This window comes from Pristis pectinata, chromosome 10, assembly GCF_009764475.1.
Source record: "Pristis pectinata isolate sPriPec2 chromosome 10, sPriPec2.1.pri, whole genome shotgun sequence".
Classification (NCBI taxonomy): Eukaryota; Metazoa; Chordata; class Chondrichthyes; order Rhinopristiformes; family Pristidae; genus Pristis; species Pristis pectinata.
The window spans coordinates 84,140,990-84,160,818 of NC_067414.1; the positions used below are offsets into that span (position 1 = coordinate 84,140,990).

The 19,829-nt window shown below is 42.8% G+C and overlaps 1 protein-coding gene across 2 annotated transcripts in view; it reads right to left on the reverse strand.

Moving 5' to 3' along the window:
* Window positions 1-6,515: 6,515 nt before the first annotated feature.
* Window positions 6,516-19,829, reverse strand: part of zbtb24 (zinc finger and BTB domain containing 24) — a 30,976-nt gene continuing 17,662 nt past the window's right edge. For both annotated transcript variants that reach the window (XM_052024625.1, XM_052024626.1), the window contains 3 exons: window positions 17,327-17,410; window positions 10,562-10,643; window positions 6,516-8,239 (listed from right to left, as the gene is read on the reverse strand). In XM_052024625.1, coding sequence (XP_051880585.1) covers window positions 7,393-8,239; window positions 10,562-10,643; window positions 17,327-17,410 — 1,013 coding nt within the window. In that variant the 3' untranslated portion in view covers window positions 6,516-7,392. The remainder of the gene's footprint in view (window positions 8,240-10,561; window positions 10,644-17,326; window positions 17,411-19,829) is intronic.

A 19,829-nucleotide genomic window follows, 5' to 3' on the forward strand; every position in this document is an offset into this window, starting at 1 on the left:
CCACAGACTGATTGGTCAGAGTAGGAGTGGGATGGAGAATTAGAGCAGCAGGCAACAGGAAGCTCAGGGTTGTCCCTGCGGACTGAATGCAGATACTCTGCAAAGCAGTCACTCAATCTGCATTTGGTTTCTCCAATGTAGAGGCTGCTTCACCTGCAAAGACTCTTTGGGTCCCTGGTTGGTTGTAAGGGAACAGGTGAAAGGACAAGTGATGCAATGGCTGCAGTTGCAAGGGAAAGTGCGGTAAGGGGGATGGTTAGTTGGAATGGAAGAGGGGACCAGGAGTCACAAAGGGAAAAGTCCCTGTGAAAGGCTGAAAGAGGGAAAAATGGTGGTGGAATCTCTTTGAAGGTGGCATAATTTGTGGAGAATGATCAGTTAAATGCAGAGGTAGGTGAGGACCAGGGAACCTCTATCCTTGTTCTGTCCCAGAGGAGAGGGGGTGAGAGCAGAGGTGCGGAAAATGGATGAGATGCGATCAAGGGCTTTTGTTAACAATGGTAGAGGGAAGCCAAGGTTCAGATCAAAAGAAGACATTTGAAAGGCACCTGTATGAAATATCACATCATCGGAGCAAATATGATGGACATAGAGAAACTGGGAGAATCGAATAGAGTCCTTACAGAAGGCAGGGTGGGACGAAGTGTAGTTGAGAAAGCTGTGGGAGTTGGTAAGCTTGTAATGGATGTTCATAGCTGAAATGGAGACAGAGACCTTTAGTCAGAGATGGGGAAGAGAGAAAACAAGTTAATTTTAAGTTGTAGAGAGGGGTTGGATGAGGCAAAGAGAATATCTCTGATAGGCAGGGTTCCAGTACTCATAACTAGTTCATGAAGCCATATGGCTCATAGATTACTGGGGCCAGTTAGTGAGAAGGAAAACAAACAAAGGAACGTGTAAAAGCTGTCAAATGCAGGTCAAGGGTGCAGAAAGTGTTCAGCGGATCAGGCATTGCCAGCAGAGAGTAAGTAAAACTAGGATAATATTACAGATGGATAAACTTACAGCGGTGCTGACAGCCCTGATACAAGCAGAGACAGCAATTGACCCTGAAATTGTTGAATTCAGTATTGAAGCTGAAAGGCTGCAACATGCCCAAGAGGAAGATGAGATGCTGCTGCTCAAGCTTACATTGGGTCTTGTTCACACAATGCAAGAGATAGGTCAGAGTGGCAGTGGGATGGAGAATTAGTTCCAACCAGAGGAAGCAGCCTTTCAGCAGGCACCCTCTCAATCCTTCCTCGGAATCAGTCTCAAATAAGATCACTGCTCATTCTTCTAAACTCTAATGAGCAAAGACCTTATCCTACTCAACCACAACATCCTTTTAGTCAGTCATCACTCAACTACACTGAAGCCAGACATATATAATCCTTTCTAAGATACAGAGACCAAAAATAGACAAATGACATCTGATGTAGTCTCACCAAACATCTATATAGTTGCAACACGCCAAATCTCTTGCAATAAAAGCCAATTTAGCATTTACCTTTCTGATTGCTTGCTGTGACAGCATGTTAACTTTGTTTCATTTATCAATGTACCTGGATCTCTCCGTACACCGACATTTACTAGTTTCTCACCGTTAAAAAAAATGCTTTTTTATTCTTCCTTCCAAAGTCATTAATCTGATACTTCCCCAAATCATGGTCCATCTATTCTTTCTTGCCAGTTAACTTGTCTTTTCTCTTTGAAAATTCAGCTTCCTTTACAGAATTAGCCGGGGAGCCGTTGGAGCAGCAGGTCCCTCACAGGTACATGGAGAGGATTTAAAAAGCTTGTGTGTTTTGCAGGCTTTTCCTTTACAGAATTGGCCCGGGAGCCGTTGGAGCAGTGGGTCCCTCACAGGTACGAGCTAATTTAGAGGGGCCAATAAAAAGGAGGTCGTGTCAAGCGGAGCGGCCATTGTTGGAGTGGACAGAGTCAGAGTGACTGGCTTTGGCACAACAGGCTTCGGCATCAAGAGGCGGAAGCCATCTGCAACAACACTGGTGAGTAGCTGGTAAGTAAAGGTCAGGTTTACTGTTATTATTATAAGCTTTTAAGTAGACTACAGCTAGGTAGGAAAAAATAGTTAAGATGGAGGACAAGGCAATGTGCTGCAGCTGCATGATGTGGGAGCTAGAGGACCCTACTGTGGTGCACGGTGACCACGTCTGCAGTAAGTGCTTGAGGCTGGAGGAACTTCGGCTCAGAATTGATGAGCTGGAGTCGCAGCTTCAAACACTGCAAAGCATCAGGGAGAGAGTTATGTAGATGCTGTGCATCGGGAGGCAGTCAACCCACCTAGAGCAGGTACTTCTAGGGTCCAGGAGGCAGATAGATGGGTGACTGTCAGGGGAGAGAAAGAGAAAGGAAACAGGCAGACAGTGCAGAGGACCCAGGAGGCTGTTCCCCTCAAAAACAGGTATTCCGCTTTGGATGCTGTTGAGGGATGACCTACAGGGATCAAGCGGCAGTAGCCAGGTCTCTGGCACTGGGACTGGTCCTGCTGCTCATAAGGGAAGGGAGGAGAAGAGGAGGGCAATAGTGATAGGGGACTCGATAGTCAGGGGAACAGACAGGAGGTTCTGTGGACGTGAGAGAGAATCCCGGATGGTATGTTGCTTCCCAGGTGCCAGGGTCCAGGGTGTCTCTGATCAGGTCCACAGCATTCTTGAACGGGAGGGAAAGCAGCCAGAAGTTGTGGTAACATGTTGGTACCAATGACATAGGTAGGAAGGGGGATGAGGTCCTGAAAAGTGAGTTTAGGGAGCTAGGCAGAAGGCTGAAGAACAGGACCTCAAGGGTAGCAGTCTCAGGATTGCTGCCAGTGCCATGTGGTAGTGAAGGTAAGAATAGGAGGAGATGGAGATGAATGCATGGCTGAGGAGTTGGTGCAGGGGGCAAGGTTTTAGATTTTTGGATCATTGGGATCTCTTCTGGGGAAGGTGGGACCTGTACAGAATGGATGGGTTACACCTGAACTCGAGGGGGACCAATATCCCTGCAGGCAGGTTTGTTAGTGTGGTTCGGGAGGGTTTAAACTAGTTTGCGACGGGGATGGGAACTGGAAGGATAGGTCAGTGGAAGAAGTGCATGGAGTAAAGTCAGATCTAACACAGAGGCTTTGAGGAAGGAGAAGCAGAGTATAGGGTATAAAATTAGTAAGGTGGATGGGCGTAAGTGCACTTACTTAAATGCAATAAGTATCAGGAATAAGGGTGATGAACTAAGAGCTTGGATAAATACATGGAACTATGATATTGTGGCTCTTGCAGAGACTTGGCTGTCACCAGGGCAGGAATGGATACTGAATATTCCCAGATTTCAGTGTTTTAAAAGGGATGGGGGGGGGGGGGGTGAGAAGAGGAGGAGGAGTGGCGTTACTAGTCAGGGATATTATTACAGTTGCAGAAGGGTGGATGATGTAGAAGGATCCTCTCTAGAGTCAGTATGGGTGGAAGTTAGGAACAAGAAAGGAGCAGTTACTCTACTGGGAGTATTCTATAGGCCCCCTGGTAGCAGCAAGGATACTGAGGAGCAGATTGGGAGGCAGAATTTGGAAAGGTGCAAGAATAACAGGGTTGTTATCATGGGAGACTTCAACTTCCCAAATATTGATTGGCACCTGCTTAGCGCCAAAGGTTTAGACGGGGCAGAGTTTGTTAAGTGTGTCCAGGACGGATTCCTGTCACAGTATGTTGACAGGCAGACTGGAGGGAATGCCATATTAGATCTAGTATTAGGTAATGAACCGGGTCAGGTGACAGATCTCTCAGTGGGTGATCATTTGGGGGACAGTGATCACCGCTCCCTAACCTTTAGCATTGTCATGGACAAGGATAGGAGCAAAGAGGACAGGAAGGTATTTAATTGGGGAAGGGCAAATTATGAGGCTATAAGGCTAGAACTTGCAAGTGTAAATTGGAATGGCATTTTTGAAGGGAAATGTACTATGGAGATGTGGTCGTTGTTCAGGGATCTCTTGCAGGATGTTAGGGATAAATTTGTCCCGGTGAGGCAGAGAAAGAATGGCAGGGTGAAGGAACCATGGGTGAAAAGAGAGGTGGAACATCTAGTTAGGAGGAAGGAGGCAGCATACATAAGGTGCAGGCAGCAAGGATCAGATAGGGCTCATGAGGAATATAGGGTAGCAAGGAAGGAACTTAAGAAGGGGCTGAGGAGAGCAAGAAGGGGACATGAAAAGGCCTTGGCTTTGGGTTAAGGAAAACCCCAAGGCATTTTTCACTTATGTGAAGAGCAGAAGGATGACGAGAGTAAAGGTAGGACCGATTAGAGACAAAGGTGGGAAGATGTGCCTGGAAGCTGTGGAAGTGGGTGAGGTCCTCAATGAATATTTCTCTTCAGTATTCACCAAGGAGAGGGGCCTTGATGACACTGAGGACAGTGATGGTAAGGTTAATGTTCTAGAGCATGCAGATATCAAGAGAGAGGATGCGTTGGAGCTGTTAGAAAATATTAGGACAGATAAGTCCCCGGGGCCTGACGGAATAATCCCCAGGCTGCTCCGTGAGGCGAGGGAGGAGATTGCTGAATTGTTGGCTAGGATCTTTGAGTCCTCATTGTCCACGGGAATGGTACCGGAGGATTGGAGGGTGGCAAATGTTGTCCCCTTATTAGGGATAGTCCAGGGAATTATAGACCAGTGAGCCTTACGACTGTGGTGGGCAAGCTATTGGAAAGGATTCTTAGAGATAGGATCTATGGGCATTTAGAGAATCATGGTCTGATCAGGGACAGCCAGCATGGCTTTGTGAAGGGCAGATTGTGTCTCACAAGCCTGATAGGGTTCTTTGAGGAGGTGACCAGGCAGTTTGATGAGGGTAGTGCAGTAGATGTTGTCTACATGGATTTTAGTAAGGCATTTGACAAGGTTCCACATGGTAGGCTTCTTCAGAAGGTCAGCGGGCTTGAGATCCAGGGAAGCTTGGCCGTGTGGATTCAGAATTGGCTTGCCTGTAGAAAGCAGAGGCTTGTGGTGGAGGGAGTGCATTCAGATTGGAAGGCTGTGACTAGCAGTGTCCCACAAGGATCGGTTCTGGGACCTCTGCTTTTCGTGATTTTTATTAATGACTTGGATGAGGGGGTAGAAGGGTGGGTTAGCAAGTTTGCAGACGACACAAAGGTTGGTGGTGTTGTGGATAGTGTGGAGGATTGTTGAAGATTGCAGAGGGACATTGATAGGATGCAGAGTTGGGTGGAGAAGTGGCAGATGGAGTTCAATCCAGAGAAGTGTGAGGTGGTACACTTTGGAAGAACAAATTCCAAGGTGGAGTACAAAGTTAATGGCAGGATTCTGGGTAGTGTGGAGGAGCAGAGGGATCTGGGGGTTCATATCCACAGATGACTGAAAGTTGCCTCACAGATGGATAGGGTAGTTAAGAAAGCTTATGGGATGTTAGCATTCATAAGTTGTGGGATCGAGTTTAAGAGCAGTAAGGTAATGATGCAGCTCTACAAAAATCTGGTTAGACCACACTTGGAGTACCGTGTCCAGTTCTGGTCGCCTCATTATAGGAAGGTTGTGGAAGCGTTGGAAAAGGTGCAGAGGAGATTTACCAGGATGCTGCCTGGTTTAGAGAGTATGCATTATGAGGAGAGACTAAGGGAGCTAGGGCTTTACTCTTTGGAGAGAAGGAGGATGAAAGAAGACATGATAGAGGTGTACAAAATATTAAGAGGAATAGATAGACAGCCAGCGCCTTTTTCCCAGGGCAGCAATGCTTAATACAAGAGGGCATGGCTTTAAAGTAATGGGTGGGAAGTTCAAGGGAGATATCAGAGGAAGGTTTTTTACCCAGAGAGTGGTTAGGGCATGGAATGCGCTGCCTGGGGTGGTGGTGGAGGAAGGTATGTTGGTCAAATTCAAGAGATTGCTAGATTAGCATATGGAGGAATTTAAAATGGAGGGATATGTGGGAGGAAGGGGTTAGACAGTCTTAGGCGAGGTTTAAAGGTCGGCACAACAATGTGGGCCGAAGGGCCTGTATCGTGCTGTACTGTTCTATGGTTCTTTCCCAGATGGTGGTCAATAACAGAATGGAATCTCACCATCTAGGAATGTGACAGACCCAAATTAGCATCTTACCCCAACAGATACAAAAGCCTGGAATGACTCTGCATCATAGCTTTTTAAAACTATAACCACTTGCACAAAAAGGTGATTCGTAGATAGTTTCACCATCTAAAGATTTCAATAGCTTAAAAAGCAAAACTTGAATGTGATTTAAAATTCCCCTTTGCTGTTTTATCATTGCTGAAACACTTTTGCAAAGTGATGAGATCCTGATGAGTAACTGGTTCAAAGTATATCTCTGATGGCTACAACTGTCATAACAAAGAATGAAAGGAACAATACTGTAGTAAATATTACATAAACTAATCTGAAAACTTTGCATTAATATCAAATATAAATAAATGTAAAATATATACATTATGTGCCATTCAGAATTCAGAATTATAAACTGCACACACATTAGCATTAATAAATTACTACCACTGTATTCTCCAACTAAGAAGCAAAATATGAATTTATTTGTAAAATCTAACCTTTTCTTTAAAAAAAAATACTATATCTTTGATTACCTGAACTACTACCTCAGAAACCCAACAAAAAGAGAGGAAGGGTCAAAGAAATAAACAAAGTAAATGCTCTTCTTAATCTTGAGTTGTTTTAAAATGTTCGGCTTCCAAAACAGAAGTTAGGCTCATAATTTGCATTTAAGAAGTATCTTGCAACATGTGATGCATGAATCATTTACATATAATTACAGTTCAAACTTTATGCATAAATTAGAATTCTAGTATTAAAAAAGCATATTTGATATTTTAATTCAAAATCCTCAAAGGAAAGCAGCAATAAGGATTGAGTTAGCAAGGGTTTTGTTGTCAAGGTCTCAAGTACATTGGTTAAGAAAAGGCACAACAGAACTCTCAGAAACATTTAACTGAGGCTCCACAATTGATATTCAAACATATCTTTGCATTAATCTGACAAAATCAATTGAAAGGGTGTTTTCTTTGAACAAAGAAGTTGCTGAAAGAAATGTTAAATGTAGCACTAACTGACGATGTTCCACCTGGAATTCATGTACATATATCTCCTTTTTTGGGTGGGAGGGCGATAAGAAAATCTAGAACAATGCTTTGTGAGACCTCAGTACCATTTCTAAAGATTCAAATATGTAAAAGCAAAGGAGGAGAAAATAATCTGGAACATATTAACAAATGTATTCCTAAAATTAGCAAATTTTGGTGCTATTTTATATGTTCTCTTACTGGAGAGTGTAAGCATCTGAGCAAAATCAAATTACGAGTTAACTTCCATTTTAAATAGTCATTTAAAAATGTTCTGCTTTCAGTAAACAGTTCAACTGCAGTTTGATTTCCCTAGTTCTGTGTGACCAAATTGGTAGTGTAGAGGTAAGAAACACTGCCTTCTTGCAGTTGGAATGTCTGGTCTGCAATATGTTCTCCCTGCGTTTGCTGTGAGCCTTGGTTCACAGAGATTCTTTGTGATGGCGGCTCAGAAGCACGTACAGATCGATGCTGTTGGAGGCGCTGAGCTTCTTCCTGGTTCAAATGACCTGGCTGAGTAGCCTCCTGCCCAAGACTAAGTGGCTGTGATCTCCCATGCGTTATATGCAGTTGCTGAGCTTGATCCTGGAGGTGCTCTACTTCCTCTTTTGTCAATGTGATCACATGCATTTGCTCCGGCTGTCCTGCAGCTTCCTGGTTTTCCACCATGCCAATGGCCTGAATGTGGTCTGTTTGCCCAGGCTGGGATACTAAAGTCAAATTCTGCATGTGCTCCGCTGGCTGAGTTAGCAGAGCCAAGTTTGAGGTCTGTTCGTCAGGGAGACTCTGTGACCCCTCTGCTGAAATAATGCTGATGCTTTGCCCATGGTTGGGCATGAAATTTATGTTATGAACATCATTGGTCACCACCAGCTGTATCTGTTGTTCACCCGTTGTAGGGAGGTACTGCTGCAGCTGCAAGATGGTCTTCACCTCTTCTGTACCACTAACACCTGGAACATTAATTATTTCGTGGGCTTTCCTCTCCTTGCTGTGAATCTTCATGTGGGACCTTAGGTTGTCAGCGCGAGTGAATCGCTGATTGCATGTTGAGCAAACAAACGGCTTGTTTCCAGTGTGCATAGCATCATGACGTCTTTTTGCACTAGGATCAGCAAAGCATTTTCCACAGATAGTACAGGAAAACGGTTTTTCTCCCCTAGAATTAAATATTAAATATTGTACATTTGTTTCCACATATAAAATTTGCTGTCCATCATTATTTCCATTTAATTGTATTGTTTTATTCTGCAGTCAACATACTTTTCCAGACTGGAGGGAAACGTATAGTCCAACTCAACTCAGTATGAGGAGGACGTAATTATATATTAATCGTCTACAACTGTGAGAGTACTTGGGATAATTTCAAAGTCTGCTGATGAAATTCATTTATGAAACTTCATTTATGGGCACTGCACAGATGCAGAATCTGAAATAAAAACAGTTAATACTGCATATACTCAGCAGGTCAGGTAGCAATTGTGAAGAGAAAGAAAAGTCAATGTTTTAGATTGAGCTTTGAACAGAACTAGGAAAATACAGAAGACAGTCATATTTTTTTATCGAGAAGGGGAAGGTGGGTAGAAGAAAGGGAATGTCCTTGATGCTGACTGAGAGGGTTATGAAGGGTTGTTAAAGGCAGCTACTCTGTCTGGAGGAGGTGTAAATAGAGAGAACAGAGGAAAGAGAAACAAAAGAAAAACAAATCATGGAACTGTGAGATTCAGAGCACAGCAGCTGCTGGAAATCTGACGTAAAGGAGAATGCTGGGAAAGCCCAGCAGGTCAGGCGAGTGGAGAGAGAGAAACAGAACACCACAATCAGGAAAAGTCAACACTGCTGCTCTTCCCACGACGTCACCTGAGCTGCCAAGTACTCCCAACATTCCTCCTCTTATACCAGGGCTGGCCAGTTCTCACGCAAATTGGAAAGGCTGGTTATCTGAAATGGTTGAATTCAATGTTAAATCAGAACAGCTGTAGTATGCCTGCGTAGAGGATGAAATGTGGTTTCTTGAGTCTATATTGAACTTCACTACAACAGTGTAAGAAGGCCAAATACAGTGAAGTCAGAGTGGGAGTGGGAGGACAGTGGGGTAAGGTGACATGCTCGGTGTCACCCTTGCAGACTGAAAGCAGGTGTTCTGCAAACTGGTCACCCAATCTGCATTTGGCTTCACCAGTGTGGAGGCAATTCCATTGTGAGCACCCAATGCAATATGCCAAATGTGCAAGTGAATTACCGCTTCACCTGGAAGGGGTGTTTAGGTCCCAGGACAGTGGAAGGGAAGAGGTAACAAGACAAGTGTTGCATTTCCTTTAGTTGCCTTAGGAGCAGTGAAAAGAATGAGTGCTGGTGGAGATGGAAGGGTGAACCAGAGTCACAACGGGAGTGGGAATGCCGAAAAGGGATGAGAGAATGTGTTAGGTTGTTGGTGGTGGCAGTAGTTATGGAGAATGAGCCTGGGATGGAAGATGATGACAAGGAGGACCATATATTTGCTCTGGGGGAAGGAGAGGGATCGAGAGCAAAAGTGCATGAAAGTGAATAGATGTAGTTGAAAGTCCTGTCAGCTATGGGAGAAGGAAGTCATGATTAAGGAAAAAGGAAGGCCTTTCAGAAGCATTAGTGTGGGAAGTTTATCAGAATGAATTTGGTGGCACTGGAGGAACTAGCAGAATGGAATGAAGTGCATGGAGGAAGCAAGGTTTCCCGTTGAGTGTTTCTGGTATTTCCTGTTTTTTTGGTTCAGATTTCTAGCATCTGCTGTTTTTTCTCCCTTTTCAGTCCCTGGCCAGTTCTGATGCAGCTCAGTTTTTTCTCTCCCTGCAGATGCTGCCTGACCAGCTGGGCTTTTCCAGCATTCTCCTTCATTTCAGATTTTCTGCAACTTCTGCCTTCCATATCTCACAACTCCAGCATTGTTTGTTTTTATTTGTTGCTTCTCTCACCTCTGTTCTCCCTCTATTCACGTGTCCGCCAGATAGATTAGTTGCCATGAACAAGCTTTCACCATCTTCTGTCAACCAACCTACATCATCCATTTTATCTTATCACAGACATTGTTTCATTCTCCCCACCCCTCCCCATTCTCTTTTTGTTTTCTAAATTATTTGTAATTCTGATGAAAGGTCATTGACCTGAAATGTTAACTCTGTTTCTCTCTGTACAGGTACTGCTTGAACTGCTGAGTATTTCCAGTGTTTCCTATGTTTATATCAAAACAGATTAGTTGGACAGCCGTTCCACATGCCAGCTGCCATTATGCTGTCCTACGTTACAGCAGTAATAGCACTTCAAAAGAACTTCATGGTTCTGAACACTTCAGGATGATGCATAATCATGAAAAGCACCAAATAAATTAAAATTATTTCTTTCCTCATCATATAAAACTATAGTTACACTTCCGGTTATGGTTTAATTGTTTTTTTTTATCACCAACACTGAAATCAACACAGTGATCGTGATGTAAGACATTTACCTGTGGATTCTTATGTGAGTCTGCAGGGTATTCTTTGCAGTAAAACATTTACCACAAATCTCACATGTAAACGGTTTCTCACCTATAAAAAAACAAGAACTAAGTTAATAACTATTGCCATTGTTGGTCTGGCAGATGCTTTCTCAGAAATGTTAAGCCATGCTTAATGCTGAAGGCCTTCCTGTGTATTTCCAGCATTGTAGCTTGCTTTAGGAGTTGACATCAACCTCATTTTCAATGTTTTTGTGCTCCTCAAAACAATGGTGCCAGGGCTCAAATACTTCCAATTACAACAGCATGGGAAGAATGTAGAATAAAGCTTCATCTGCAGTCACAATAAAGGAGTAGGAGTTTTCTTCAACTTGTTGACAACTTTAATGGTTTGCAATTCCTGATTTATCAAATCCTAAATGGCTGCCTTATTCCCTGTTCTCTTTGACTCCCATCCTGTTGCTGAACAATTGACTACTTCCTCTGTTTTATCTACTTTTCTTGTCCATTAATTTTTCCCAATAGTCAATAGAGTGATCTGAAACATAAACTGGTTTCTCTTCCCACAGATGCTGCTTGACAGACTGAGTCCTTCTTTTATTACTGTTTTTGTTATCTCAGGATTTCACTTCCAGAAAACTGGGCAGTTAATCTTTCCATCAACACTAATTCTTTTCCATTTGTTGGATTTGATTGCTCTATCTTTCTGCATTACAGTTGTTACAAATTAAAATTTCTTTGACATTAATTTTTTTTTCACACCATCCTGAAAATAAAACAGAACTTAGATAGTCTTAGGAGTGGTTTGAAGGTCGGCACAACATGGTGGGCCGAAGGGCCTGTATTGTGCTGTATTGTTCTATGGTTCTAACTAAAATACCACATTAGCAATAGTTTAAATCCAGCCGGTTCACTATCGGGAAGGAAACCTGTCAACCTTTGCTCTCTATCCCTCAATGCCCTTGAGGTTCACCTTCTTGTCATCCTTATGGTGAAGGTACTTCAACAATACTTTGAGTAGAGAGTTTCAGGATTGTATCCCAGCAACAATGCAGGATCAGTGATATATGTTCAGTCATGATGGTGTGTGTGACTGGAGGGAACTTAGAGGTTGCACTGGACTAGTCAAGTCTGGAGTTTAAAAAACATGGATGAAAGTTTCAGCTGGAATTAATCGAGGCAGCAAGGCAGAGCTATGATACGTTATGAGGTGGAAATAGGCAAGTCAGTGACAGCATAGATACCTGGTCCAAAAGCTTTGTGAGGTCAAATACAACACCTAGGTTGCAAACAGATATGGGTTTGGTTTCAGACAGTTGCCAGGGAGAGGGATGGAACTGGGCTATCACCTGGTATTTGTAATTAGAACTGAAGATAACTTTGTCTTCTAATAAGTTAGAGACAATGGAGGTGACAAGGGGTGGTGTTCATGGAAATAACTCTGGGGACACAGCATGAATCACTTGTCATAGAATACCTACCCTCTCACTTCCCCTTTCAGCGAAGGTATTCACATGGCTGATCCAGTTAAGATTCCCGTCTTTGGTGGCCATCAGGGTTTGAAGGTGACAGATTTGATCTTAAAACTTTGAATATCAAAGGGATGTAGTTAGACACCTTTTTTGGAGATTTTTTGCTTGAGATTTGTGTGGCACAAATGTTACTCATCAGCTTAATGTTGTCGGGGATGTTGTCTTGCTGCACGTAGGCACATATTTTCTTACGAATTATGAAGGGAACACTGTGCAGTCATCAAACCATATATCACTGACCACATGTTGGAGGGGTAATTGATGCTGTTGCTGAAGATGGCTGGGTCTAAGAGCCGCGGAACTCCTGCAGCAATATCCGTTAGTTGAGTTGAATGAATCTGGCAGTACATATACTGAGCAACGGTAAGCAGGTTATTGGTAACTGCCACTTCATAACACTGACCTCAGCATCTCCTATCATTCTACTGATGGTTGGCAAACTGTTGAATAATTGGGTATATCCTGTTTTTATGTAGACGGGCTGTACTTAGTCAAGTAGTCACTTTATCAAGTTGATGTCATGTTACAGCTGTATTTGGACAGCCTGGTTAATAAAGCTGAATAGTTATTAGGGCCCCAGTCTTTGCTGTATTCTATGAATTTAACCTTCCTTGTTAACAAATGGACGGAATCAAATGTCCAACTCCAAATTCTTAAAGTGATTTGTGGCTCAACTGAAATAGATGAAAAAATCAAGTGGATGGATAAAATTGCTACAAAGATTGCAGCAGTTCAAGAAGGCACTTTACTATCTTTTCAGGGTGAGTAAATTTGGGCAACATGTAGCAATCTTGTCAATGATTATCACCAGGTAGCACTCACATCTCCCGTGATGAAGTGCTTCGAGGTTGGTTATAGCTAGAATTAACTCCTGCCTGAGCAAGGACCTGGACCCACTGCAATTCGCCTATAGCCACAACAGGTCTACAGCAGACGCAATCTCACTGGTTCACCACTCTGCCTTGGAGCACCTAGACAACAGCAAAAAGTATGGCAGGCTGCAATTTATCGATTACATTTTGGTGTTCAACATCATCATCCCCTCAGTACTAATCACCAAGCTTCAAAATCTGGGCCTCTGTACCTCCCTCTGCAACTGGATCCTCTATTTCCTTATCAGGAGACTACAGTCAGTGCATCTCCTCCTCACTGACAATCAACACAGGCACACTCAATGATGCGTGCTTAGCCCACTGCTCTACTCTCTCTACACTCATGACTGTGTGGCTAAGCACAGCTCAATCTCAGCATCTATAAATTTGCTAATGACACCACTGTTGTTGGTAAAATCTCAGATGGCAACAAGGAGGTGTACAGGAGTGAGATAGATCGGCTGGTTGAGTGGTGTCGCAACAACAACCTCGTACTCAACGTCAGCAAGGTCAAGGAATTGATTGTGGACTTCAGGAAGGGGGAGTTGGGAGAACACCACTCCTCATTGAGGGGTCAGTGGTGGAATGGGTGAGCAACTTCAAGTTCCTGGGTGTCAACTTCTTGGAGGCTCTATCCTGGGCAGAACACATTGATGTAATCATGAAGAAGGCATGACTGCGGCTCTACTTCATTAGGAGTTTGAGAGATTTAGTATGTCACCAAAGATTCTTACAAATTTCAATAGATGCATGGTGGAGAACATTCTGACTGGTTGCATCACAGCTTGGTATGGAGGCTCCACTCCACAGGATCGCAGGAGGCTGCAGAGGGTTGTAGACTCAGCCAGCTCCATCACGGGCATAACTCTCCACACCATTGAAGACGTGTTCAAGAGATGGTGCCACGAGAAGGCGGCATCCATCAGTAAGGACCCTCACCATCAGGGTCATGCCCTCTTCTTGTTACTACTATCAGGGAGGAGGTACAGGAGCCTGAAGATAAACACTCAGTAATTCAGAAACAGCTTCTTCCCTTCTGCCATCAGATTTCTGAATGGTTCATGAACCCATGAACACTACCTCATTATTCCTTTTTTTTGGCACTATTTATTTATTTTAGTGATTTATAGTAATTTTATCTCTTTGTACTGTACTGCTGCTGGAAAACAACAAACTTCACATCATATAAGTCAGTGATAATAAATCTGATTCTGCTTCTGATGGCATCATCCTGAGAATGAATTGAACAAATATTACCCACGCAACATCTCATAAATGGGCAGTAAATCTACCAAGGGGACAAACTAGTAATTGACAGATTGACAAAAAACTGCTAAGAGCACAAACAAAACTGTTTACACATTATTATGAAACACTAGTTGAGATATAAAATTGTTACATTATACAGACCTAGGCTACTCCAGCAAAATCTCTTAAATTCTCATTTCTCATACTTATTTCTTCAAATTTTCTTATGACATAGAAGGCTGCCACACAGCCCATCAGGTCTACGCCAACTCTCAGAGCAAATCTCCCACAGCCTATTCTCTCACACATGCCCATCGACTCTAACTACACTAGAAGTTTTTTTACATCAGGCAATTTATCTACTAACCAGGACATCTCTTTGGGATGTGGAGATAGCCAGGAGAAACCCACATGGTCAGAGAGAAAATGTGTAAACCACACAGGCATCATCAGAGGTCAGGATCATACCCAGATCGCTGGAGCTGTGAGGCATCAGCACTACGTGCTGCATCACTGTGCTTTTCAATCCACAAGCTCTACCATCAACAAGGGTAAGAAGGGTGGATAGGAACACCACCACCTGCAGGTTTCCCTCCAGGTCACAAACCTTCCTGGCTTGGAAATGTATCTCCATTCCTTCACCATCACTGGCTCTAAATCTTCGAACTCCTTTCCAAGAGTGTTGTGGGAATAGTTTTATAGAGTCATGGAGCAATACAGCGTGGATACAGGCCCTTCAGCCAAATGAGTCCATGCCGGCCACGTTGTCCACCTAGCTGGTCCCAATTTCCTGCGTTTGGCCTATATCCTTCGAGGCCCTGCCCCTCCATGTACCTATCCAAGTGCTTCTTATACTATTGGACCTGCCTTAAGCACTTCCTCAGGCAGCTCATTCCATATATTCACCACCCTCTGCATGAAGAAGTTGCCCCATAGGTCCCTTTTAAATCTTTCCCCTCTCAACTTAAATCTATGTCCCTTAGTTTTGGACTCTCCTACCCTGGGGAAAACATTTTAACAGAAGGACTGCAGTAATTGAAGAAGGTGGCACACCACCACCTTCTGATGGGCAATTAGGATGAGTAGTAAATGCTGGCTTTGCCAGCAACTCTCATATTTTGAAAACAAAATATTAAAACAAAACCTTCTGGGTTACACTCTAAAACAAATACCTTAGTCAGTGTAAATCATTTACTTGTTTGGCCAATGACAATTACACTTGTGAATCTGTAGTCAAATAAAATAAAATAACTTTGGATCTTAAGAGTGTGATGAACTATTGATACTGCCACTCTGCTCAACCTGGACACCCCTTCAGTCTTGTCTGTGAAGTATTGGGAAGATTTTTATTTGCATAAAAACTCTTCAATGAAGGATGAATTACCTTGAAGGTCACCAACGTGCTGCATTGTAAAGAACATTTCAGTCAGAGTAATACAGTCTTTGAGAATTTTTATGGAAGGATCACTGATTTGGATTTGCAATGATGCATACTAATATGATAATCACCAACAGCTGCAATTTATCTCACTTTATGTATTTACAACTGATTACTGTCAAAGTTGAAGGGACAAATAGAGCTTTTGGTTACTCTAATTTCTGCAGCAATTAAATGTGTTCCCATAATGCACAGATTTCTCCTGTTTTACTTTGCACAATCAATGAACACACTTTGAGTCTAGAATTCTGTGTTTCTTCTTTAGAATTATAGAAAATCTCAAACAGAAGCTGGCCTTTCATTCCATCGAGCTCCTTCGAAGTACAGTTAGGCTTAGTCCCATAATCCTGCCTTTTGTTTGCATCCCTATTGAATTCCTCAACCTCAAGTACCCGTCCAAGTCACTTGCAAAATTCTGAATTCTGCTTCCACCGTCTTTTGGGGTAAAACAGTTAAGTGAGAAAAAAAATCCCCTTATAGAATCATAGAGTCATACAGCACAGAAACGGGCTCTTCGGCCCAACTTGTCCATGCCGGCCAAGATTTCCAAAATCTAACACTCCGCACTTATCCAAATTAAACTCTATTTGCCTCAGCCCATATATTCATCTGATCAAGATCCCTCTGTAAATCCTGATAACCATCTTCACTGTCAACAACATCACCTATTCTATGGCCAGCTGCAAACTTACCAACCCTTATTTGTGTCCTAAGTCTAGGCATTGACCAAATTACCAGACAGAATAAACTTTCTCACTCTGCTCTTTCTTGAAAACCTCTAGTGGACCACCTTGTAACATTCTCTATTCCAAATTTACAACTTCCCTAACTGTTGTCATACATGCCCTTATTCCCGTTAACATCTTGAATAATTTCTCTCATACCTTATCTGAGACCTTTCCAGAACTGTCCATAAGACTCCAACTGATTTAGCAACAACTGTGGTTCAATCTGTGGTGTTCACTTCCAACTGAGTAGGAAAATTGTTTGTTTAAGTCCAAATCAGAGACTTGAGCACAAAAACCTAGGCTCACACTCCAGTGCACAACTGAGTGTGACACTGTTTAAGGTTATGTCTTTAAGATGAAACAGTACACTGAGACAGTATGTGAGCATAGTTGGCACTATTTGAAAGAACAAGTCAACATTACTAAAACAGATCACTTCGTCATGATGATACTTGTACTTGTGGGAAGCTGCTGTACACAAATCGCCGATGCATTTCTTGGGTCATAATAGTGACTGCAGTTCAAAAATACTCTAAAGCGCTTTGAAACAATTTAACATGATTTTGTTTAATATAAAACCTAAAGTAATCACTTTGCAATAATATTCTCCTACTTATAAATATGAAACCCATTTGTTTTTATATTGATAAAGTACAACAACTTATCTTGCCAACTTTAAGTATTTGTGCATATGGACACCAAGTTTACTCAATACCATTACCACACAATATCAATTTCATTCATTCTCAAAACAGGAAATGCACAAAAACTACTTCACGTGGTCCAGGCAATTTCCCATCTCTTAGGTGACGAGTCTGCCTTATGTTTACCATCTTCAGCCATTGCATGGTCTGGAGCAAATAAAAACTGTTAATATTGAGGGCAAAATAAATTACAAAGCATCCTTACCCTAAAATTGTGTTTCTATACCATAGATCTTTTAAAGCTCGTGTTACCTGTGTGAGTTCTCACATGTTTCTTGAGTTGAGCAGCATCCATGAATTTACGATGACAATGTGCACATTCAGGCAAAGACTGACCTGGTAAAACATAGCAGGGGAAAATATTTAATATTTTTAAAACAGATCCTTCTTGTAAAATCTTGAGTATGTTTTTAATTATCTTAGTCCAGATGAAAATAACTTCCCTCTCTTTATTAAGGAACTGAACTGGAGTAGCCAAGTACACAATGTGACTACAAGAACAGGTCAGAGGTTAGGAAAGATGAAAAACACGATGATGCTGGAGGAACTCAGCAGGCCAGGGAGCATCCGTGGAGAAAAGCAGGTGGTTAACATTTTAGATCAGGACCCTTATTCAGGACTGAAGATAGGAAAAGGGGAAAGCCCAATATATAGGAAGGAAAAGCAGTGCAGTGATAGGTGGACAAAAGAGGGGAGGCGGGGTGGGCACAGGGTGGTGACAGCTAGATGCAGGTAAGAGACAGTGATAGGCAGGTGCCAGGGAGGAGGGGAGAGCAGATCCACCAGGGAATGGGTAAAAGGTAAGAAAAGAGTGGAACAAAAAAAGGCTGAGAAAGGGAAGAGAAGAAGCATGGGGGGGGGGGGGGTTGTTTTGTGGGGAAGGGGGGTGGGCATTACCTAAAGTGGGAGAATTCAATGTTCATGCCGTTAGACTGCAAGGTTCCAAGACAGAAAGTGAGGTGCTGTTCCTTCAGTTTGCGCTTGGAATTCTCCTGGCAGTGGAGGCCGAGGACTGTCATATCAGTGATAGTGTGGGAGGGGGTGTGCTGTGTGCTGAGTTCCTCCAGCATCATCGTGTTTTTCATCTAGATTCCAGCATCTGCAGTCCTTTATTTCTCAGAGGTTAGGAAGCTTGCAGCGAGTAACTCACCTCCTAATTCCCCAACGCCTGTCCACCATCTACAAGGCTCAAGTCAGGAGTGTGATGGAATACTCTCCACTTGCCTGGATGAGTGCGGCTTCAACAACACTCAAGAAGCTCAACACCATAAAGGATGTAGCAGTCTACTTGCTAGGCACCCCATCTACAACCATTCACTCACTCCACCGCCAATGCACAGTAGCAGCAGTTTGAACAGAATGTACTGCAGCAACTCACCAAGACTCCTAGCACAGCACCTTCCAAACCCATGACCACTACCAGCTAGAAGGACAAGAACAGCAAAAACATGGGAGCACCACCACCTGGAAGTTGCCCTCCAAACCACACACCATTCTGACTTGGAAATATACTGCCATCCCTTCACCGTCACTGGGTCAAAATCCTGGAACCCTCTAACAGTGTTATGGGTGTATTCACAGCTCAAGAACTGCGGCAGTTCACAAAGTTAGTTCACCACCACCTTCTCAAGGGCAATTAGGGATGGGCATTTAAGTGCTGGTTCAGCCTGCGAAGCCCAAATCCCTTGAATGAATAAAAAGAGTACATATAGTACATAAAATGAGAAAGGTAGAAGTAATTGTAGAAGACCAGAAGTAATCATCTTGATGCCAGTGTAATTATGGGTTAGTTGTTGCAGTACCAGGTCAATCACCAGGAATCCCTGCTTCTGCTGGCACCTATGTGGGCCAGATGTAGAAGGCCTATCTCGCTGGACCTCCACAGCCTGGAGTCCAATGGCATTGTTCTGATGGACCACTTGCAGCCAAGTGCCTAATCCCAAAATAACTTCTAGTGAGAGAGGAGGGAGTTTTGCCAGCTGTGAAGTTAGTCACTTATTTTAATACTAATAGTAGTCAAATGACCTTGATATTCAGGAACTTTTTTAAACTATTAAAATTTAAGTAAATAATTATGACATTTAAAATTTATTTTAGAAAATTAAAATGAACTAAAAACTCAAAATATAATGAAAGCAAAATAACTAAAAATATGAACTGAAAGCAAAATAATTAAAAAATAACTTACATTCCTCCTTAACTCCTAAGCTATTGACCAATGACTCCCATTGAGACCATTGACTCCCATTGAAATCAATGACATCTTAGATTCCGAGAAGGTCTGACCTAGTGCAGAATCTGAGGTGACTCCTCAGTGTAATGCTGGGGGGGGGGGGTGTCCAGCCAGACAGAGCCCCACCAGAAACTCCACCTGGACCTACAGATTCAGTCCTCTGGAAAAGATTGCAAAATTCAGCACAATCTGGCACTATGTCTAAATAAAACAATTTTCTCTGTTACATTTTAATCAGCATTCATGCAGTAATTCACTGAAGGCAATTTCTACCTTTTTACATTGGTACAAAGGATAAAATAATGGCTGGATTTTGTTAGGTTCTATTGGTGGTTCTATGGTGAGATGCCAGAGTCACCTGTGTACATGCCCACAATTTGGGATTTCAGGGAATACTTATCAGAACGCAGGAGTTCCAAGGCTGTTAACAAATATCTGCTCAACAACCTGTCACTAAGCTTGACAGAGCTCAAAGGTTGAAAGTCAACAATATTTAAGCTGGGGAATCTGCTTTGGGTTAGA